The 22,660-nt window shown below is 64.8% G+C and overlaps 1 protein-coding gene and 1 non-coding gene across 12 annotated transcripts; one reads left to right on the top strand and one right to left on the bottom strand.

The window, feature by feature from the left end:
- Positions 1-544: 544 nt before the first annotated feature.
- Positions 545-22,183, bottom strand: STX3 (syntaxin 3). 11 transcript variants are annotated; one of them, XR_005375896.1, is made up of 11 exons: positions 22,068-22,183; positions 12,601-12,684; positions 11,899-11,998; positions 10,288-10,362; positions 9,781-9,848; positions 9,445-9,553; positions 9,036-9,109; positions 8,804-8,938; positions 7,741-7,851; positions 6,598-7,219; positions 3,486-4,530 (listed from the first exon to the last, which is right to left on the bottom strand). XR_005375896.1 is itself a non-coding variant. In XM_038569306.1 (11 exons), exons 1-10 carry the CDS (start codon positions 22,095-22,097, stop codon positions 6,628-6,630), a joined length of 870 nt encoding a protein of 289 aa, XP_038425234.1. In that variant the 5' UTR covers positions 22,098-22,183; the 3' UTR covers positions 3,486-4,637; positions 6,598-6,627. The 11 variants fall into 11 exon arrangements, 9 of the variants coding, with proteins under 9 accessions (XP_038425237.1, XP_038425240.1, XP_038425234.1 ...); XR_005375897.1 differs by lacking the exon at positions 22,068-22,183 and adding an exon at positions 13,768-15,225; XM_038569306.1 differs by lacking the exon at positions 7,741-7,851 and adding an exon at positions 7,926-8,036 and having other exon boundaries at positions 3,486-4,637; positions 6,598-6,711.
- On the top strand, positions 12,637-12,745 carry MIR8811 (microRNA mir-8811). Its single transcript, NR_128751.1, has one exon. It is a non-coding gene; the product is annotated as a microRNA mir-8811 (primary transcript).
- Positions 22,184-22,660: the final 477 nt, after the last annotated feature.

Raw genomic sequence — 22,660 nt, 5'->3', positions numbered from 1 at the left:
ACGGTGCATACGTGGATTGATTGAACAGATATTTATTTATGCCCAGCTAGCCATCTCTCACCCTTGGAAGGCGGGGGTGGGGGGTGTTGAACAGTATGATAAGGAATACACTCTTGCTTTTTAATACAGGAACTGGTAAGCAAACGTTGACGTTGCCTGGCCTTTCCTAGGTCTGAAGTTCTCTGAGGAGGGCGAGTGTTTGGCCCTCCCTCTGTCCCTGCACGTTGCAGTACAGTGCGGTGTGCCACACGACGCCCAGCCACCTGCTGGATGGATGAGGGCCCCGGCCCCGTGGCCCCACCCTCCTGTCTGCCTTCAACAGTTTCTCTCTTCCAGAGCTCCCCAGCAGTTTTCTAGCCCCTATTCAAACTAAAAGAAATACAAATGGATAGAAGTAGTGAACCATTTGCTTTTGAAAGTGGGTAGAAAACAGCACAGACTGGAAAGGTCAGCTTTTTTTAATCCCATTTTCTTAAAAAGATGTCTAGCAAAGAATTCACTTTCCAAAGTACACGTATAACAGTTACGCGGTCCTCAAAAGTTGTACATGGTGGTTTTTAATATATTTTTAGTGAACCCCTAGTAACATAATTACTAGATTGCATTAGAAGACATCTGAACCTTCCCCTGGGGCCAGTGTTGGGGACAGTTTTACACACACGTCGCCGGCCAGCAACATCCGTTCCCGCTGACCGCGTGACTCAGACCATGCGAGCGGCAGCCTCCTGCCATCTTTGTGACCTGACCTCGCTGTTACGGTTCACGGAGCGTGGTGCTGATGATCTCTGGGGGTTCAGCCGTGGGGTCAACCTGGTTCAAGCCGTTTGGAGTCCACGTTGTTACTGAGCCACAGTCCCGAGCCAGCCAGTCTGCAGAGTGAGACCCTATCAGCTCCACTACCCATAAAAAAGGACCTCGTGTGTCACGGTAACGGGAGGCCTGTGGTGTCTTTGCCGGTCAGTGAGCCCTCTCCCAGGTATTTGCACACAGCCTCTGAGACCAGCAACCCATTTACCACTGATGCCTTATGGGGTTTAAACCTATGGACTCTTCCATGAGCAGAAATAAGAGCTGAATTACAGGTAATTAAGTCAACATACATGAACACCTGTAAGTGGCAGGCGCTGTGCTAAGCACTGGGGATGCTGCCGTGAGCAAGACCTGCATGGTGCCTATGGTTAGAGCAGCTTCACTTTGGACTATTAGGCTCTGAACAAGGAAGTGGATGGAAGGCTGGCGGGAGGTGAGTGAGTCCTAAGGAACCTGAAGAGCAGATGTAACAAGTGCCTGGTGTTGACCAAGGAGGAAACGAGCTGCTGCTGAGGAGCTGGCTGTGCTCCAGGACCGGCCTGGCTGCTGTTTGCCCAACAGGCGCCTATCCTCTACCCGCAGCCCCTCCCTGACCCCGCCTTCCGAAGCAGCCACAGTGGCTCCCTGTGCCCACCCCCACCCTGTCCTGTCCTGTCTGCCTTTGCATGACTTTTCCTAGGTGGTTGATGGACGCCCTGTGTCGTGGATTTCTTAATGGGAAGAGGAGTAGCTGTTGAGGAATCTGCAGTGGAGAAGTGACGGCACCATGGAAGTGCAAGGAGGATTAAAGATGCCGGCCGAGGCTCCATCGCTGAGGACTACAGGAGACAGCGGAGAAGGAGAAAACCACAGATTACATAACCGGATGTTGGAAGCCAGGATCGCGTCCTTCCTCTGCAGGGGCGAGGGGACCGCGGTGAGCCTGCACTCCTTGTCCTAGCTCCTAGCCCTCCCAGGGGGAAGCTCATTCACTCCGGGTTTACTGGCTGGCGCTCTCCTACGGGTTCATCGTGCTTCTAATGCCAGAACTAATTCTCTCTTGGCCTTTCCCAGACGCCACAGCCCAAATTTTGCTGCAGGAAATCAGCGACAAATCGACGTCCTTCTACGAAGCATTCTAAATAGCCTTGTGCTCCCAGCACTGCCACCTCCTGCCTCCCGTCCACTGCCAACTCATTATTCGCCCATTTCCATGAAACCCTGTAGTTTTCTCCAGCCTTTATTCTTGCACCTAATACCACCCAAATCCGGGGCACCCAGCGACAAACAGCGAGTGCCCTACGGACATCAGAGTTTCAAGTAGGTGAAAGGGGATCTGAGCCTCCCCACAGCCGGCTCACCTTTTTTAGGCAAATATGCCCCCAATGGTAGAAGCTAAGATGATCGCAAGGATAATGCAGCAGATCATGATCATGATCTTCTTCTGCTCGTCCAGACAAGGAAAGAAAAAGCACGTGAGAAGCAGCATCACTGTGCAGAGTTGCAAGGGAAGGAAGACAAAAGGGGGGATCTAGACACGGAGGAGGATGTGAAGGGAACGGGACATGGATCTGGCTTCTAGAACCCAGGATGTTCAGGCGAGAGGTTCAAAATTCGATCAACAGCAATCTCGGAGGATGTGTAGTCTGCTCCGCCTTCTAGATCCCATCACATGGGCTTTCCCCTCTCCTGGAATCCATGCTCCCAACAAGTGAACCAAATTCTTGGGAGGAACACCGTAAGTCTGAAACTCAAATACACGCTATTCTTTGAGAATTGAACCGTTTTCAAAAATTAGAACTTTGGTCCATCGGGTCTGGCACATGGTTAAAAAGGATTTTAACCCTTTTCCAAAACCTAAACAAAAACCACCACATGGTGGCACCCAACCACTGTTTTGCAGAGAAACGGAGCCAGAACTGTTTTGCGATCAATATAAAGTCATTTATTTTTTAAATTATCAATAAAATAATCAAGTTTACATTTAAAAAAATACAAATGACCAAAAAGCCTTCACTTGTATTCCAGACTAAGCCCCAGGCCTCCACAAAGGCCTGTGACTAGAGCTTGGCTGCCCTTGTTGCTGGAGCCAGTCCACTGTCTGACTTCATAGCCATGGGCAAGAGGACATCCCCTTGGCTCTGTCTGAGTGCTGAGCAACGGTGGAGTGTGTGGCCTTTGCAAAGGAAGCCACGCGGTAGGATTAGGTGCTCACCCCATCCCAGGGAGTCGGGCAGGGAGTCTGAGGGGCTCGCCCTGGGTCAGCAGAGCCACTCACCTGAACTCGTTTCCTGGCTGTTGCTTCCTCCGTGACAAGAACGGGGGAGACCAAACCTGTGAAGCTCATTAACCGGGTAACAGGATGAGCTACTCGGTAGTCGCCTGTCTCCCCAACTGACTCTGCCCGGGAGACAGGACCATCCTGAAGGCACAGGATCAACCTCAAGTCGCTGTGGTTGTTCTCAGGACAAGCCTCACCTACGCAGCAGCGGGGAGAGGTGCCAAGCCTATCGCACCTGTCTGCTACGCAGAAAAACTTAACGGGATCAACGTAGTCCTCCCCCCAAAGATCTAGGACTGTTCCAGTCCCCATCTAGAAAACGAGGCTTCTCGATGACACGGGAAGATCCATTTCTACTAGGATCCATTTGCAGGTAAGCAAATGTCTCCTAACTAGTTTTTAGCCCTGCTCAAGGTTTTTTTTTTTTTTTTTTGAGGTTCTAACAGTCTTCATTTCTAGTTCCTACTTCCTGAGAGACACGGGCAAACATGAACATACATCTGACACACATGATTATAACAATACATCTGGAATATACGAAATGAGTGACTGAACACTCGCACCAATCTGAGCGTTTCCAGAGCCTGAGGCTCCAGCACCTCGTCCCTGGCCCAATTTTAAGCGCCTGGGTTCTTCCGGCCTCAAGGCAGTGGCTTCACAAAGCATCACTCTGATGAGAAGAGCCAGTTTCCAAGAGTCCGAGGGAAACAAGGCCTCTACCCTCAGCTTTTACAGATGGAAACCCCAGGCCGCCACGTCCCCTGGAGCCTCCCTGAGTAGACATGAGCAACCACAGCGTAAAGGCTGAAGTTGGCCGCCAAGCCGAACATCTTCAAAGGGTAATTTAAGACCGAATTTCCCAAAAGTCAGCTTCTAAGACCAACGTGACATCTGCAGTCCCTCGTATTTGCAAGACCCAGGGACAACAAGCTGGGGGCCGAGACCTGCCAAGTAGAAGGCTCGCGTCCAGCCTTACTGTTGCCCCACTCGGGAGAACCCCTTTGTGTTGTTTCGCACACCCCTGAAGAGATTCATTGCAGTGTCTGAGAGAACAGTCCGTGAGGTAGAAAACAGCCCCTCGGGAAGGTTGTGAGCGAGCTCTCCCGGTGCAAGGGGTAACGTGACACGTTCAGAGGGAAGACGGGGAGCCGGGCGGTTCGCACTGTCCGGGAGAGAAGGTGCTCGAGAGCTGGCGGGGCAGGAGGAGGTGTGAGGAGAACTCGGGGTTGCATCAGGGAGGTTAGCTTCCTCCGGGGCCAGAGTGTTTGCTGGGTCAGGTCCAAGGACGGTTACAAGGAAGCAAAGGAACAGGTCCCACTCAGGAAGGCCCCTCGGACTCCGTTCCCATCTGAAGACGAGGGTGGCCACAGCAGGCTGGAGTGCATCAGGCTCTAAGGGAGGCGGGGGAGGGAGGAGCTCATCAGTGCGCAGGATGGCGGCGGAGGGCAACGTTAGCAGGCCTAGGAGGTGGACAGGGAACATCACGTCACTGCAGGGAAAGGAGGGCAACGGAGAGGTCCACCCTACACCTGACAGCCCGCAGACGCGACCGGAGCTACACATCCTACTGCGAAAGAAACAAAAAGCCATGTTACGAGGGGGTAAATCCCGGGGCCTCTGCTGGCCCTTCGCGGGCGCGGTGACATTTCCTGGGAGGACACGCCGGGGAGGCACAGTCACCGCATGAGAACGCCTGTTCTCTCTACGGGGCCCTCGGCAGCACCTTGCACATCGAGCTCCAGAGCTCGGGTCTTCTCCATCCCTCCCCTCCTCCCCGCTTCTCTAACACAGCGAAAAGAATAAGGAAAAGTTCAGGGGTCACCACGGCTGCTCGTCTTAGGAGCTGGGCCAGCTTGGGCAGGTTTCTTAGCCTCACTGAGCTCCAGAGTTTCCCATCCGAAAATGGGGACAGCATTACCGCCCTAGAACAGCACCTGGCACACCACTGGGGAGTCCAGGGTGGGCTGTCTCCTCCCTCTCGCCCTCAGGCCATGTGGAGGGAGGGTCCAGACCGTCCCCTACAGAGCCCAACGTCCCCTACAGAGCCCAACGCTGCTCAGCGACGCAGCCTCCTGAGGAGCACATAAGTCCGCAAAGACATTAATTAGTCTCCTTATTTAAAGAAGGGATTCATCTACATTCTCCAGAAGAAGGTGATGTTTAGCGCTATAACTGTCTGACTTGGAGACTCTGGTCACATGGGAGGAGGTGGGAGGAAGAGACACACAGGAGCAAAACTAGAGAAGGCTCGGGTCTGGGCACCGCCGTGGCGGGAGGAATGTGTCCAGCACCTATTCCCTCAGCCACCTGCCCTCTCTGAATTCCTAATATAAAGACAACACTGAAGTGAGAAAAATACAGATTAGTCATCCCGTTAAGTATAGGAACACAGTAATCCCCAAACTCCAACCGTGGGGAAGTATTAAATAATCGAGAGTATATTCACAATCTTGTGCTGAAAATCAGATTCACAAGGAGGCTGCGGTGCATAGGATTTCTGAACGGAGCCTCAAACCACCGAGGATCTATCTGAACTCTGAAACAGGTCTGAGTATGTGAACATGCCACGACGTTATCAGCAGTAACATCAAAAATTCTGTTCACCTTTTCTGTGTTTGATAGGTTTTTGTTAATTATACATCCTACATCTTAGGAAAGCAATACCTGAGACGTCACGGAGGTGCGGACCGTGCCAGTAGTTAGATCATCCTGTCCTGCTGCTCCTCTGCACATGAAGCCCCGACTCAGAGCTCAGCTCTATTCTTTTCACCAGATTTTAAAGAAATTAATAGCCTAAATTTTAGACTCCCTCTCCTTCAAGGTCCTCGGGACTGCGCAGACGATAAACGGCTACGTGGTTTTACAGAGAGAGGCTACGACGCGGAGAACTCTCCTAGGCCTACCATTGCTGTGTGTTCACACCTGGCCCTGTGACTTGTCCATAAGATATGGGTCACAGCAGTACGTCCTCCTTCAGGGCACTGTCCTGCGACTCAAGGACGTGTGTATGAGCGTTCAGGGCAGGCCGTGGCACGACGCACACTCCAGTGTTGGCTGCTCTAGCATTCAGGCCCCAACCCGTCAGCCACAAGCAAGACCCTACTGCCCCCCAAGCCCCACTCCAAAGCTTTGTCTATACTGGAAAGGATATGGAAAGCGAGGCCCGAAATCTGCGAGAGTCAGCAAGAATCCAGAAGACAGACCCCAGTCCAGGTCTAGACTGTACCCACGAGGAACCTGAGTGCCCAGCAGAGGGAGTGAAGACGCGGCGCTCGGATGTGCCCGGCCGGGCAGCAGCGCGGCGTAAGACAAAGAGCCGGGGCCGAGTCCCCAGGAGAGGAGCCAACGGGAGCCGAGCCAGAAGAGGGTTTGAAGGACCAGAGACCGAGTCCGAGCAACGGAAAGTGAGAGCGCTCAGCGCGTCCAAGGATGACCCCGAGCGGGGACAGAAGGGCCGGGGGGGATCTCAGGCCAAGTTCTCAAGGAGTTGCCAATCCAGAGTCCCCACGAACCTCCCATTTACTTACATTTCAGTGCAGCAGCCGCTCGGGCCACCATTACTTCAGCCCAACGGAAAGTCCAATAATCAACGCTAAAATGCCCAGCAACACCACTACTACCACAATGATAATTATCAATTTCTGGGGAGGATAAGAGAAAACAAACCATTGTTACAAACAACCAAAAAGCAGTTCGTCCAAGACCCGACCGCTCTCACCTCTATGCCGAAAGCCTCTTAGCGACCCAAATAGGACTATAGCTCTATATAAAGACGTTCTATTATGATGTTTTATATTTCTTAAGGACTTCCTGGCTAGCAAGGGCAGCAGACGGAAATAAGGAGCTTCTGCTGGCTCTTGCGTCACGTTAAGTGTTGCACACGTGGACAGATAAGAAAGCAACGGTCTCGGGGTCTCCCAAGTAGCAACAGGCCAAGGTGTCAAGTGCCCGATTTTTCCTTTTTCAGGAAGTGGTCTATGTTTTCGAATAGTCCTAATTTCAGACTTCTGTCGTCTCTCCCGTGAAGCACATGCCCGCCCGTCAGACCCAGTCCGCTGACTGGGGATCAGAAAGCATGACTGTGGTCCTGTCGTGAGTCGTGAGCCAGCCTAGGTTCGCCAGGTAACAACTCCCCCGCTCCCCGGCTCCCTGCACAAGCAATAGGTAAAGTGGGAAGAAAGGAACTGAAGAACCAAAGTATCGGAACCCAGGAGAAGTGCTCAGAGAAGAACAAAGCACAAGCCACCAGAGCCAGCTTCCATGCGGGCAGAGAAACGCAGAGGTGCTCAAGCAACAGGGTCGCTGCAGGGGGGTGTCCGGTGTGGGGGAAGGAGCCCGATGCGAATCCCACCGCCTCGCTTACTGGGGGGCCCGGAGCCCACTAGCCTCCGCGCCCCACGGCCTGCCGCAGGTGGGAAGGAGGGTGGGGTCCGCAGGGGAAGAGGAGGAATGGGCCTCTGAAGAACGGCAGTGGGGACCGGGAGGGGCCACCGGGACGGGGCCTGAGCTCTGTCCGGCACGGCCCGCTGCACAGGGGGCTGCGAGGTGGGTTGAGCCAGATCCATGCGGGCTGCGGGGAGCCGGGGAGGCGGGCTCGGGCGCGGGCGCGGGCGCGGGCGGGAGGGACCAGGCGGGAGCGCAGCCCCGGCTCCAGGGCGCGGAGGCCTCACCCTCCGGGCTTCGCTCTGGTACTTGACGGCCTTCTTGGTGTCCGCCACGGCGCGCTCCACGAAGCCCACCGACTGGTCCATGTTGCTCTCGATGCGGTCGATCATGGCCCCCTTCCCCCCGCGCCGGCGACAGGCGGAGAGAGCAGAGGCGGTGAGCGGGGCGGGGCGGGGCGGGGCGGGCTCACCTTGCGGGCCTGGCCGCGGTACTTGACCGCCCGCTTGGTCTCCTCGCGCGCCTTCTCCACGTGCTCCGCCGTGTGCAGCACGTTCAGCTCTATGTTGTCCAGCATCTCCCCCTGCGGCGGGCGGGCGGGCGGCGGGGTGGGCCGGGGCCGGCCGGGGCGCACGGGGGCTGCCGGGGCGCTGTGCCCGGCGGAGCCCCCCCCGCCCCCGCCCCCCGCCCCCCGCCCCCCACCCCGGGCCCTTGGCCTGGCGGACCCCGCGGCGCCCCGGCCCTCCCCTCCCGGCGGCCTCCGCGCACCGGCACTTACCGCCTCTCGACCCGACCCGCAAGCCCATTCCTCGGCGCGGCCGCGAGGGCAGGAGAGAGAAGAGGGGGAGGGGCGGCCGCTTAAGGGGCCCGGGGCGGGCAGGGGAGCCCGGGGGGGAGCCCGGGGCGGGGGCCGCTCGGGGGCAGGGCAGGGACCCACGCGGGCGCAGCCCTTCCGCAGGGAAGCGGTTCCGCTGGGCGGGGGCGGGGGCGGGGGCGGGGGCGGGCCAGGGCACCCGGCCGTGTGCAGCCGCCACCCCGCAGCCCGGGGACAAGCTCGGCGGGGCCGGGGCCTCCTACGGGCGCTGGGCCGTTCCTCCAGGGCCGGCCAAGGCCCAGAACCGGCGGGCTGCGGCCGCAGGGAGCACGGGGGACCCCAACCTCCGGGAGGGAGCTGTCGGCCGCGCGGCCCGAGCTCGGCGTGCAGGGTCAGCGTGGGGCGCCCCGGCAGCCCTGCGCCCGCCGGGTCAAGAGCCCCGCGTCGGCGGGGGGGGGGCGGGGATGGGGGCAGCGGGTCCGGGCCCAGGGCGCCCCTCGAGGCCCCGCCCGGCCCCCGCCCGGCCCCCCGCCTACCTGGTTTTCCACCAGCATGGCGATGTCCACGAACATGTCGTGCAGCTCCTTGATGCTGCTCTCCAGCCGCACGATGTCCTTGTGCCGCCCCTCGATCTCGCTCAGCGCTTGCTTGGAGATCTGGGAGTCGATGATCTAGGCCGGGCGCGGGGCGCGGGGCGGGCGCCGTCAGCGCGGCCCGCGGAGTCCCCGCGCCTCCCCGCCCCCCGCGGCCCCCGCCCCGCACGCTCACCCCGGAGGTGAAGATGGCGGGGTTCCCGCTCTCCAGCATCTCCTCCAGCTCCTCGTCCGTGGTCTTCTTGCCGGCTTTGCGGAAAGAGGTAGCGCTTCGGACACGCGGCCGAGGCGCAGCGACCAGGGGCTCCCTGCGCGCCCCGAAGGTCGAGGGCCGAGCGCTTGGCCGCGCCCGGGCCCGCCCGCACCCCCGCGGCTCCGCGCCGCGCCCCCCCCCGCAGGCAGGTCACGGGGCCTCGGCCGCCCAGGACCCGGAGGTCGCGAGGCCCCGCCCCGGGCAGCAACCGCGGGGAGGCGGCGCGTCCTGGAGCCCCGGGCCTGTCCCGTCACGCGCCGCTGCCCTGCGGGGTCCGCGAGGGGCGCACGGCCCGGGGGCGGGGGGGGGGGAGGCGGGGCGCGGCACGTACTGATCTCGAGCTGCCGCTGGATCCTCCCCTTGCTGCGCTCGCGGAAGTCCACCTGGGCCTCGTTGTACCGGGTCATCACCTCCACGAACTTCCGGGACAGGACCGAGTGCTGCGGGGACGAGCGGGGTGTGCGGGGGCGCTGGGCGCGCTGCACCGGGACCCGGGCCCGCCGGACCCCCCCGGACCCCCCCCGGACCCCCCGCGGGCCCCGAGCAACCCCGCGTCCCCAGGGCCGCTCGGCCACCGCGCCCAGGGCCGGCTCGCCCCGCCCCGTCCCCCGCCCCGTCCCTCCCGCACAGCCGGGACCTCGGGGGCGGGCGGCCGGGGACCCCTCACCTGCGACTTCCGGATGCGGAGGTCCGCGGACGACCGCACCTCGTCCTCCTCGATGTGCCTCTCCATACCTGCGGGCACAGCGGCTCACCTGCGCGGCCCCGGCGCGGCACACGGCGCCTGCGGGGGCGACCTCCCCCCCACCAGCCCCAGCCCCCGCCCCCGGGGCCTGCGCGGTCCCCCCCACCCCCGCCCCCCCCCCGTGACCCCGCCGGGTGCCCCCCCACCCCCGCCCCCCACCTCCCCAGGGCGGCAGGAGCGACCCGCGGCGCACACCCGGCCCGGGAGGGGCGCACTGGCCCCGCGTCCCCGCGCCCAGGACCCGGGAGGGCTGCTCCAGGGCGGCTCAGAGGGAAGCCCAGGGCCAGGCTCCAGCCGAGTCGTCCCCGCAGGGGCAGGGGCAGGGGCAGGGGCAGGGCAGGGCAGGGCAGGCCCGGATCCCACCCTCTCCCCACGGACCCCGGGTGCGGATCACGGGGTCTGGGGGCCCCCCGGCCTCTGCCCCCTTACTCTTCAGCTTGTTCCGGACGTTGTTGGCTCTCTTCTTGATCTCGGCCGTGAGCTGCTCCAGGTCGTCCTTGGTTTCTGCCGCGACGGAGGCAGCGGGTCAGCGGGAGGCTCCGGGTCCCCAGTCCACGGAGGCCACAGGGCCCGCAGGCCGCCCGCCCACAGCCGGGTCCACCCCCTGGCGCCCCACACAGCCTGGGAGTCACAGGCGTCGGCGGCACTGACCAGGCTCCAGGGCCCAGGCCTCGGCCTACAGGACCTGCGGGCCCTGCACATCCGTCTCCATCAGGCTCGCCTGGGAGGCAGCAAGGTCCCCGGGGCCACCCTGTGGGCACAGCCTGGACGTCTCTCAGCAGAGGAGGGGGTAAGGGGTCTACTCCGCGGGACAGGCCCCACCATCAGCACATCTACACCGTGGGACGGGGCCCACCATCAGCACATCTACACTACAGGACAGGACCCACCATCAGCAGGGTCTACACCACGGGATGGGGCCCACCATCAGCACGTCTACACCGTGGGATAGGGCCCCACCATCAGCACATCTACACTACAGGACAGGACCCACCATCAGCAGGGTCTACACCACGGGATGGGGCCCGCCATCAGCACGTCTACACCGTGGGATAGGGCCCCACCATCAGCACATCTACACTGCAGGACAGGACCCACCATCAGCAGGGTCTACACCACGGGATGGGGCCCACCATCAGCACGTCTACACCGTGGGATAGGGCCCCACCATCAGCACGTCTACACCGTGGGATAGGGCCCCACCATCAGCACATCTACACCGTGGGACAGGGCCCACCATCAGCACATCTACACTGCAGGACAGGACCCACCATCAGCAGGGTCTACACCATGGAATGGGGCCCACCATCAGCACGTCCACACCATGGGATGGGGCCCCACCATCAGCACATCTACACCATGGGATGGGGCCCCCCATCAGCATGTCTACACCACAGGACAGGCCCCACCATCAGCACATCTACACCACAGGAAGAGCCCCACCATCAGCAGGGTCTACACCACGGGATGGGCCCCCCCATCAGTAGGGTCTACACCATGGGACAGCGCCCCACCATCAGTACATCTATACACTGCAGGATGGGCCCTGCCATCAGTAGGGTCTACACCATGGGACAGGCCCCACCATCAGCATGTCTATACCACGGGATGGAGACTGCCATCATCAGGGTCTACACCGCAGGATGGGCCCCACCATCAGCACCTCTACGCCGCAGGACGGGCCCCACCATCAGCATGTCTACACCGTGGGACTGGCCCTGCCATCAGCAGGACGGGATCCTGTCACTTGCAACAAGGGGTGGACCCGCAGGACGCAGTGCAGGGGGAGCCAAGTCCGTCAGAGAAAGCCCAGAGCCTCTGACCTCACCCCTGCGTGGACTCCAGGAAACTGAGGCTCGGAGGGAGGATGGGAACACACAAGGAGATAAAGCAGAGCGGGCGCCGGGCCGGGAGAGACTGAATCACGGGACATGAGCCGAGGGGCCTGCAGGGGAGGAGGTGGGGGCGGGGGCCGGGGGAGCGGCGTTAGGGGGCGCGTGAGGGCGCAGGGCCGCGGGCGAGGTGCGCCCCGACACTCACTGGGCTCGGGGATGGGGGCGGACAGGATGACGCTGTACAGCTTCTTGGCCTCGTCCACGTGCTCCGAGATCTTGTCGATGTTCAGCCGCGTGTCCTCGATCTGCAGGCACAGGGATGGGGCCCGGGGTCACGGGAGACACGGCCCAGCCCACGGGCCGCCCCCGTCCTGGAGAGTGGGTGCTCCTAGGAGTCCTGGGTGCAGGGGGGCCTCCGCGGGCACACACACCCCAGCCCCGGCCCACACCCACCCCAGCCCGGCCCAGCCAGGAGCCGACACCTGCCCCTGGGACGGCAGACGGGGCCAGGGAGGACCCCAGGGAAGAGGGAGATCAGGAGGAGAGGACGGGGCAGAGGAGAGAGGGAGGAGAGCGTGTGTGTGCCTGCGGCTCAGGTCATGGTCTGGGTCCTGGGGTCAGCGCCCCCTCCCTGCCCGCTCCCAGGCCCCTGCTGCTCCCTCTCGCTCTGTCTCAAACCCTTAAAGTGCCGTCACGTGCCTCCGGGACACTCAGGTGGCAATCCCGACCCCCAGCAGGTGGCAATCCCGACCCCCAGCAGCTCCCCGAGAGGACGCGAGAGGACGCCGGGGGCTCGTTGGTGTGGCCGCGCCGCCCAAGGCCCCGTGCTGCCCTTGGAGGAGCTCAGGGTCACAACCACTGTCACCCCCAGGGAGAAGGCCCCGCAGGCCCCGGGCAGGTCACCCACCTCGGCGAAGAACTCATCCATGAAGGCCGTGTTGTCCACAGCGATCTCCACCTCCTCCGCATCGTCGTCCTGCGTCAGCTGCTCCTGTGAGACACAGAGAGGTGAGGCTCAGCCGGGACACTCACGGGGAGGGGGGAGGAGGGAGGGGGAGGGGAGGGAGGGGGAAGGGGGCCCATGCATCTGCTGGGGGCGGGCGCTCACGGGGAGTGGGGGGCATCACCACGGGCACCTGCACGTCGTCACCCCCAGTGCAGCTCCGTGGTGCGTGGCCCCCCCATGCTGGGCACCATCCCCCCATGCTGGGCCCCCCCACACTATGCACCCCACCCCTGCACGGCCTCCTGACGGGGGCGCCGACCCCCGGGGCCTGGCCCGTACCTGAGCGCCCCAGGGAGCCCGCAGGCTGCACGCGGTGAGAGCCCGGGGTCCCTAGCGCGGGGTTAGGGCCCAGGCCCCACCAAGGACGCGGGGACCTCCACGAGCCCCCAGCAGCCCCGCCCGCCCGCAGCAGCCTCCGGGGCCGAGCACAACCTGCGCCCAGACAAAGGGCCTGAGGCCGCTGCTCCTGGACGAGGAGGGAGGCGCGGCCCGCCCGGCCCACCCGGGCTCCTATGGCACCGCCCGCCCCGCCAAGCCACAGGAGGGCTCTGGGGGAGGCGTGTCCTGCCCCGCCCGCGCCCGGCCCCCTCGCCCGGGGCTGGGTCACGGCTGGGTCTCGGGGTGCAGGCCCGCGGCCAGTGCCCACCCTGCCTCCCGCGCCTTCGGGGGCCTCTGGGCCGGGGCTGGCACCTCAGGCTCGGATGCCAGCAGGGCCTGTGCCCCCCCCACCTTCCCAGATGACGCCCTTCCTGGGAATTCCCTCGGAAAGCTGACGCTCTGCGGGCTCCTGGGGAGTCCGCTCCGATTGCCCCCCCCAGGATCTGGTTCCCTGGCCTGTCTGGAACCTTCCGCAGCCCAGGCTAACAGCTGCATTCAGAATAGGTTTTTTTTTTTTTTTTGGTCATTTTAGCTGTTTTTAAATTTAAATTCAATTTGCCAACATAGAGCGTAACACCCAGAGCTCATCCCATCACGTGCCCCCCAGTGCCGCCCCCATCGCCCCGTCCCACCCGCCGCCCTCCAGCGACCCTCAGTGAGGCCAAGGCTGCAGCCCCCGAAACCACCTGCCTCTGTTCACCTCCTCGGGTTCAACGTCCCAAAGCCTGAGGGCGCTCGGAGGCCACGGGCGTCCAACTAAGATCACTTGTCGCCCGGGCCCGCGGCTGCAGAGCACTGACCACCTGCTGCACAGGTAGGAGGAAGGCGAGAGCCAGCAGGACGGAAACCCCGATTCCCCAGCAGCCCCCGAAGCTCCGGCGAGGTGCTCCCTCCATAACCGTCGTCCACACCTGGCCCAGTGGCAGCCTCCGGGGCCCCACCTTCCAGGAAGGACCTACCTCTCCCGCCTCGCTGGAAAACGAGGCCCAGCCTCCCCGGGGGAGGCGGCTCAGCGAGTACTTGTGGACTGTCCTGGGCAGAGGCCTCCTAGAGACGCGCCCCTACGAGACGGCCCGTGGTCAAGCGAGCTGTTAGTGGGATGGGGCTGCCCTCCTGGATGGGCTGAGGAAGTTTCTGGAAGCTGGGCACACTTGTGCCCTGGGGCAGGGGGCCAGGCACTAGGTCTCCGTCACGACATAAATATCGGAGGCCCGTGGACTCTGCGTAAGGATCGTGCACGCCCGCGAGGTCGCCCCCGCGTGGGGCAGTATCCAGCGGGGCAGCCCCGCCCCACGTCCAGGGAGAGATCGTGGGAACCACAGGAGAGAAGTCTCTGGAATCTCCCCACCTAGGCCTGCAGCCGGTCGTCGCCACGGGCTGGGACACCTCAACAGGGGTCTCCGCTCTGAGGCTCTAACGTGTAAGTGGTGGCGACCTACGCGCCGGCCGATCGCACGCCAGGCCCCCGTCACCTCGCGGCAAAGGCGAGGGGTCCCCGGGGGTGAGCTCCCCTCGCCCGAGGAAGGCCTCACGCAGAGCCAGGACCGTGAGGCTCCATCAGCAGGCCCACCCGCCGGGCCACCGGGCCGCGTCTCTGAGCCCCGACTTCCCTGCCTGCCCAGTGGGAACAAGGGTGCCCCCGGGCTTGGGGCGCACCAGTCGGATCTCTAAGGCCCCGAGCACTACCCAGGAGGCGCGGCCACTTCTCTATGAGGGTTGGGTGTGCCCAGGGTCTCCCACCTGGAGAGGCGCACGGCCAAGGCCTGGAGCCAAGCGACAGACGGACACGGCGTGGATTGTGACTCCGGGGCCCCATCCCGCCTCCCCCGCGGCGTCGATCCCACGGCTGCGGCGCTTCCGAAAAAGTAAAGTAACATCAACGACAGGCAGCGCGCGCTCCGGTCCCATCAGTCCCAGGGCGGGACCCGAGGGAGGCCATCATCACGGGTCACGGCCGGGCGGCGGGACTCCCACCGGCTTCTCCCGCGGGGGGACTAACTGGTCCCAGGGAGACCCCGGTCCCTCCTGACACAGCCAGACTGTCCTTGTCCTGGCCGGGCTGTGGGGACGACCCGGCGGGAGCCCAGACAAGGCCTTCAGCACCGTTATCGGCGCATCAAGGCGTGCGGCCATCGGACGGTGGCCGAGCTGCGACACAGGCCGTGGCAGGGCCGGCGGGAACCACGAGCCGCACCACTTCCTTCCCCCTCCCAGGCTCCTGCTGCCTCCCCGGCCTCGGGGGCCCCCGAGGGAGCCAGAGCCCCGGCGTCGCCCACCCTCCTGCCAAAGCTGCCCCGCAGGCCCGTGGGGGCAGCGGGGTGACGTCCCGCATGGTGGGGACGTGCAGGCCCGAGCTGTGTCTGCACCGCCTGCGCCGCCAATGTCGGGTCCCCTCCGCTGGCTTCCTTGATGAAACCGCCCCCCAGGGAAGTGGCCCCACACGCCGCTGCTTGGCCGGGTGTCTCCTGGGGCCGGGCCAGCCGAGGCTGTGTCCCCGGGCACCACCCCCCAGCGGCCTGCCTGGGCGGCAGGACAGGGGCGCCTTCCTGAGCCTAGGGGATGGGGGGGTCCCCGAAGTGGGGCGAGGCCTTCCCCAGGACCCTGGGCCGTGTCTCGGGAGCCCCCAAGCCCTGGGACCAAGGTGGGTGCAAGGGGCCCCTTCAGTCCCATGGCTTCCCTGTTCTCCGCTGGACGCCCGGCGCTGGATGTGACGGTTCCTCTGAGGGAAGGTCCCCTTGTCAAAAGAGCAGCGAAGGAAGGAGGAAGTGAGCAGCCGGCCAGGCGGCGCCGGGGAACCGCCGGCTCCGCTCGTTCCCCTTGAGGCTGTGGCTCCCTGCGGCCGCACCCCGCCTGCACCTAGATTGTGCCCAGGGAGGCAGGTGTGCCCGGGGATGCAGGTGTGCATCGGGGACATGGGCTGCACAGGGAAGGCAGGTGTGCCCGGGGAACACGGGCCGCACAGGATCCCTACACGACGCTGCACCCTCGCTGTGCTTCGCTGACAAACTGCAGAGGAAACAAAAGGCGGCGGCGGGTCAGCGCCAGGATGGGGCTGCTGCGAGGGCCGCCCACGTCGCAGCAGCGACACTCGGGAGCCGAGGCACGTGGAGTCACCAGTTCCGTCCTGGCCACGCGTGCCAGGCCTCGGAGGGCAGGGGCGCGGGCCGCGGGCGCTGGGGACGCATCGGGGCGAGGGACACACTCAGCGGACGGGCGGGCGGCTCCTTGACTGGCCGCGACCCCTTAACACCCGCGCTCGGGGCACAGGCAGGGCCCACGGCTGGTGCGCTGCGTCCTCTCCGGCGGCGCTGCCCGTGGGAGTGAGTGCACAGGCCTCCTCGCACCGGGGTGGCTCCCGGGAACTCACTCGGGACGGCACGGGGCGCTCCCGTGTCCCCGGCACAAGCACCGCCGCTGCTCTCGAGGGCCGCGCACGCCGACACACGCACACCCGGGCCCACACGCGCACCCGCGAGGCCAAGCCAGCCTGCTGGGAGACAGACGACTCCCTCCTCACGACAACCCGGGGGCAGCGGTTTCCCCGATACACAGGCCGCCCCTCTGTAGGGCTGGGACGGGGCCACGGCGCAGTCCTCGTGGGGGCGGCAGGTGCCCCACAGTACACCCCAACGGAGCGCATTAATGTGAATGAAGTCATTTCTCCGGAACGTGTACTTGAGTAAGGCTGCCTCTGCAGGTGGCTTCCGCGGCCGTCGGCAAATTCGGATATTTACTATGATTATCCTTCTAAATATTCTGCCATCCCTTTTTCGGGTTTCCTCTTAACCTGACAATTATTTAGAAAGAGGTTTCAAATTTCCAAAGTCGGAGGGAGGGCACGGGGGGGCCCAGAGATTTAGCGCTGCCTTCAGTCCAGAGCGTGACCCCGGGGTCCTGAGATCGAGTCCTGCATTGGGCTCCCTGCATGGAGCCTGCTGCTCCCTCTGCCTGGGTCTCTGCCTCTCTCTGGGTCTCTCATGTATAAATAACATCAATGAATGAATGAATGAATGAATGAGAAAAAAAAAGAAGAAAAAAAAAGAAAGAAAAGAAAAGAAATAAAAGGAAAGAAAAGAAAAAATAAAATAATAAAATAAATAAAATAAAATAAAATAAAATAAAATAAAATAAAATAAATAAAATAAAATAAAATAAAATAAAATAAAATAAAATAAATTTCCAAAGCAGGCGAGCCCAAGAAAGAAAGAAAGAAAGAAAGAAAAAATTCCCGAAGTGGGTGAGCCCAGGGTGGAAATCACCCAATTCTGGTCTTGGTAGGTTTTTTGTTTTGTTTTGCTTTGTTTTTTTTCTGGTCTTGGTAGTTTTATGATGTCATCAGTAGGGCCCATGACCACGGGACTTCGCCTTCTGCGCAGTCCGACGTTGTCCTCACGTCTTCGGCCCCGGCCAGTGTCTCCTGACCTTCTGCCGTGTCTGAAAAGATCCCGCATCCCGTTTGGCCGCAAGAACCGCAGTTTGGTCCCGGGCCTGCTCCTCGGGACCAGCCGGGGCTGCAGGAAGGCTCAGGGAGAAGGGACGCGTCGGCCTAGAGGGAGCCTGGGGGCTCGTGCTCCGGCACATGCTGCGCCTCACCCCCGGGGCTGCGGGACGAGGCCGGGGGCGCGCAAGGGCTTGGCCGGGACCATGCACGGGATGCCCACGGGATGCCCACGGGGCGGCCACGGGGAGGGTGTCCTCTGCCCCGCGCCAAGGGGCGGTGGCCGCACCCACAGCACGTGGGCCCCGCGGGCCTGGGGCACCTAAGGCGGCTGCGAAGCTGATGCCCAGCCCGTGGGCCTCCTCACGCAGCCGACGCAACGGCCATGACCAGGAAGACGGTCTAGCTGGGTGGTGGTGGCGGTTTTTTTTTTTTTTTTTTAAGACTCTACTTTTAAGTCATCTCCACACCCAGCGTGAGGCTCGAACTCACGGCCCTGAGATCGAGAGTCGTGGGCTCCAGACAGCGGCCAGCCGGCCGGCGCCCCGAGCATCGCCCAAAGACCACAGGATCGGGGGACAGGGTCCCAGTCACGGGGTGACGGAAACCCCAGCGGCCCCACGGGGAGGGGCGCACGTGGACAGCAGCTCCGGAGGCGGCGGGCGCCGGGCGTGGAGGACAGGCGGGAGGACAGACGGCAGCGTGACCCCGGCAGGCGTCCCCCCCACATACAGGAACAAAAATAACCCTAATCCCCTCTCTGGTGGCAGCGCTCTCCCTCCTGGCGTCTGCCGATGAGCCCGTAATCCCTGCTCGCTGCTCCCCGTGGCCTCCCCGTGGCCTCTGCAGGGGCCGCCCCCGCCCCCCCCCCTGCACAATCTCAAAGGAGAAGTTCTCAGGCTGCATCTCGGCCAAGAGCTTCTCAAACCAGGATGTGGACGTGCGGTCGTGACCCAAGCACCTGCCACGCCGTGCGGCCCCGTGGCGGCAACCAGCGAGCCAAGCTTCAAAGGGGAAGCACAGGGGCACTGGGGCCCGGGATGGAGCGGCCCAGGGGGTGGCCCGGGGTCCTGGATCCAGTCCCACGTCGGGGTCCCCGCGGGGAGCCTGCTCCTCCCTCGGCCCGGGTCTCTGTCTCTCTGGGTCTCTCAGGAATAAATAAAATCTTTAAAAAAATAAGCAATTACTAAGAACACGGGGAAGTACAGCGCCGTGTTTTCAGGGGTTCCCTGCAGCCCTCATCAGCGGGCCCCGCTCCCACAGACACACAGCAGGACACCGAGGAGCCCTCTGGGATGCACACGCGAGATGGGAGACGACAACGAGCCGGTCTGCCTCGGAGACCCCGGGGTCCGCACCACCTGTCGCTACGGCCGGGCCGGGAGGCGGGTGTCCCCGAGGGGCCTGTGGTCCCCCCCACGCCAGCTGCAGGCCCCGAGTCCTCGCCCCGACTCCCTCCGCTGCCAGCCTCTCTGCTGCCGCCGCCCGCCTCCGGCTGGGGCCTTCTGCAGCCGCGACCCCTTGCTCCACGCGGGGACCCTGTGCCCTAACTGTGGCCCATGCACGTCCAGCGGGCGGAGGCCAGCGAGGCTGAGGAGGAGCCCTCCCGGCTCCTGGCGGCCCCCACGGGCAGGGGAGCGCGGCACCCGGCAGGGGGCTAGGTCATGCGGGTCTCCCACGGGTGTCCCGGCGCAGCCTCCACCGCAAGATGCTAGGCTCCCGCTCTGCGTCCTGCGCGTCTCCCCGTCCGACTGTAACCCAAGAACCCTGGATGCCCCCTGCCCGGCCGGTGCCCCCCACAGGGCTCAGGAAGGGCAAGTGGCCCCCGACAGGAAGCGCATGAACTGGGGAGCCATCCGCAGGAGCCCCCGCGGCCTGGGCTGGCGTGGGCCGTGTCCCCATCCCTGGGCTCCGGCTGCGGCTGAGCCCCAGGATCACAGGGCAAGAGAGGAGGCAGGGCTGGTGCCCGGCGGCTCACGCGGGGGACTCACGTGTCCAGGCCGAGTGATTATCTCGGGTCACCTCACTGAGCTCGCACCGTGGCCCACGGGGACGGACGTGACCCACTTTACGGGTGCAACCGTGAGACGTGGGTCCCGGCCCCAGAGCCTCGCGGCGCCCGGCACGGGCTCACAGGTCCTGGGGTGAGCAGGGCCTCAAGTCCTGCCACGTGCCCCCCGCCCTCAAACGGCGCCCAGCGCCCCCCCAGGCTGGAGGGCCCACAGCCCCCGCGGCCGCGCGGCCCGGGCAGCTCTGACAACCGAGGACGCCTCTGCAGAGTCCCCGTGTCTGCCCGTGGACCTGGGGTCCTCGCACGTTCGGGGCAAAGCTCATCTCTCAGCACACACGGCCCTCGGGTCACCCGGAGGCGGTCACCACCGCGCGCGGGGAGCTGGGTGTCGCGTGAACCAGCGGCCTCCGCTGCTGGAAGGGATGAGACGGGCCTGCGTGAAGGCCTCCCTGGGGCGCAGGCTGGGCCGCGGGGTGGGCCACAGACCCAGGCCCACGCCAAGCTGAGCCGCGGGCTTCGTGGGCAGGGGCCAGAGGGGCTGCTGGGGTGACGGAGCCTTCTTGTCTTACAAAAGAGGAACAGAGAGGCGGAGAGGCCGAGGACGCCAGGGAACTCAGCTCTCCCACGGCCGGGGACAGCCAGGACCCCCGCGGCCCGGCACTCCCTCCTCCCCCACACACACACCGGGGCACTGTCAGGTGTGCGCCTCCCCGGAGGTGCCGCTCCATTACCCGGAAAGTAACAACAAGGTGCAGGGGACGCACAGGGACTTGTGTGGCCTGGGCCAGGACCTCCGGACTCAACCCTCTTGGCCGCTTGTCACCAGTGGGCCTGAGAAGGGCTGTGGGCTGACGCTCTGGATACAGACCAGGGAGCGTGTCCCCGAGCCTCCACCCGGTGCAGCTGCTCCACGGAGGGAGGGAGAGGGGGAGGGAGGAAGAGCTTCGCCCTCTGCCTGCCTGGGCCCCTGGGAGCATGGTCATGGTCGGGGTGGGCCGCGTGGAGCCCGCCCTGCGAGCTGCTGCAGCCCTCCTGCCCGCTGGGCTCCCTCTGGGCTCCCGCTGCCCCTTGCACTGGGTGGGGGCAGTGACACCCGCCTGCCGGTGACCAGGACGTGAGAGGCTCTGGCAGGGAAGAGCAAGCGGGCGCAGGGAGGCCCCCCACTCCCTGCAGCTGGGCCGCGGCCTCTGCCTTGCCTCTGCCTCTACCCCCCTCCTCTGAGGACCCAGGCCCGGGCCCACAGCGTGGGAGGGGCCCGACGGCCTCACCCCACACCCTCCCAGTTGACCCTTGTCCCTCACACGCACGAGGCCTGCATTTTTCCGGAGCTGCACAGCCCTGAATGTGCTGCCCTCAATCCCGCCCGTGCCCTGTGCCCCACAGAGACCCGGAGGCGCCGTGGCTTCCAGGGCTCAGAGCCACACACCTCACAGGGGCCGGGACTTGGGCTCAGGGGTGCAGGGGTGGCTCCTGGGTGCAGCCCTGGGGAGGTCGGGCCGGGCTGGGCCTGCGCTCCCACGAGGTCCCAAGGGGAGGGCGGCTTTGTACCCGGGAAAGGCACCGGTCCCCGGGGCTCAGGCTGGGCCTGCCCCCACGGTGCTCTCCTAATTACTGGCTGCGCGAGTCAGACCTCAGAACCCTCGGTTTAACGATTCTCCGGCCACGTCCCATTATGTCACTCGGTCTCACAACAGATCTCTAGGGCATGATCGTCCCCATGAGATAAGGAAACGGACACGGAGCCCCAGAGGCTGAGCCGCCTGAGCCTTCAGGGCCGCGCCCTCCGACGGGGCGGTCCCCCTGCTGGTCCCCGAGGGTCCTCCTGCGCATCCCCCAGGATCCCCCTGCGCATCCTCCTGCGGGTCCCCCTGGGCATCCCCCTGCAGGTCCCCCTGCGGACCCCCCTGCGCATCCCCCCTGCGGGTCCCCCGCCTCCCGGGACAGGGAGACATTCCTGAGGACAGACCCGGCGGCGGGGCCGGGCCCATCCCGGCGCGTGACCGGCTCGGGGCTCGGAGGTCACCGGAGCTCGGCGGCTCCTGGGGGAGGGGCAGCCCGGGGGAGGGGGAGGGGAGGCGCTCGCGGGCAGGCGGGCAGGTGGGCGCGACCCCCGGCCCCGCGGGGGGAGGGGGAGGGAAGTAGGCGCTCCGGGGCCGCGGCGGGCAGGCGGGCAGGTGAGCAGGTGAGCAGGTGGGCAGGCGGGCAGATGGGCGTGACCCCTGACGCCGCGGGGAGCCCGGCCCCGAGCGGCCGGCGGGGGGGAGGGTAGCCCGGGGCGGGGGGCGCTCCCGGGCCGCGGCGGGCAGGCGACCAGGTGAGCAGGCGGGCAGGTGAGCAGGTGACCAGGTGGGCAGGCGGGCAGGCGGGCGCGACCCCGGCCCCGCGGGGAGCCCGACCCAGCGGCCGGGGGAGGGGAGGGGCGGGGCGGGCCTCCGGGCAGTCGCGGCCCGGGCTGAGTCACCGGCACCTGACCCGGGGCAGGGGGGGGGGGGGGGGGGGCGGGGGGCAGCGCGGGCTCCGGGCCCCGCGCGGGGCACTCACGGCCTTCAGCTGCTCCAGCCGGTCCTTCATGCTGCCCCGGGCGCCCGGAGGCAGGTGCGCGGCCCAGGTGCGCGGCCCAGGTGCGCGGCCGGAAGCGGCGGCGGCGGGAGGCTCGGGCGGAGGCCGAGCAGGAGCAGGAGCGTCCGAGGCCCGGGAGGCTCCGCCGCGCCGCCCCGCCCGCCCCGCCCGCCCCCTCCCGCCCCGCCGGCGCCGCGCGCGCAAATCCGGCTCCGGGACGCGGCACAGCGGGTCCGCCCCCTCCCGCCCCGCACCTGGGCCGCGCCCCGCCCGCCTTAAAGGGCCCGAGCCCGCCCCGCCCGGGGGGGGGGGGGAGGGAAGGAGGGAGGGGGGAGGGGAGGAGGGGGAGGGCCGCGGGAGGGGAGGGGAGAGGGGAGGGGGGAGGGGGAAGGGGAGGACGGGGAGGGCCGCGGGAGGGAAGGGGAGGACGGGGAGGGCCGCGGGAGGGGAGGGGGGAGGGGAGAGGGGAGGGGGGAGGGGGAAGGGGAGGAGGGGGAGGGCCGCGGGAGGGGAGGGGAGAGGGGGCGGGGGAAGGGGAGGACGGGGAGGGCCGCGGGAGGGAAGGGGAGGACGGG

The sequence above is a fragment of the Canis lupus genome, chromosome 21 (assembly GCF_011100685.1).
Source record: "Canis lupus familiaris isolate Mischka breed German Shepherd chromosome 21, alternate assembly UU_Cfam_GSD_1.0, whole genome shotgun sequence".
NCBI lineage: Eukaryota > Metazoa > Chordata > Mammalia > Carnivora > Canidae > Canis > Canis lupus.
Note: the sequence above shows the minus strand (reverse complement) of the source record. Positions and strands in the feature narration are given on the sequence as shown.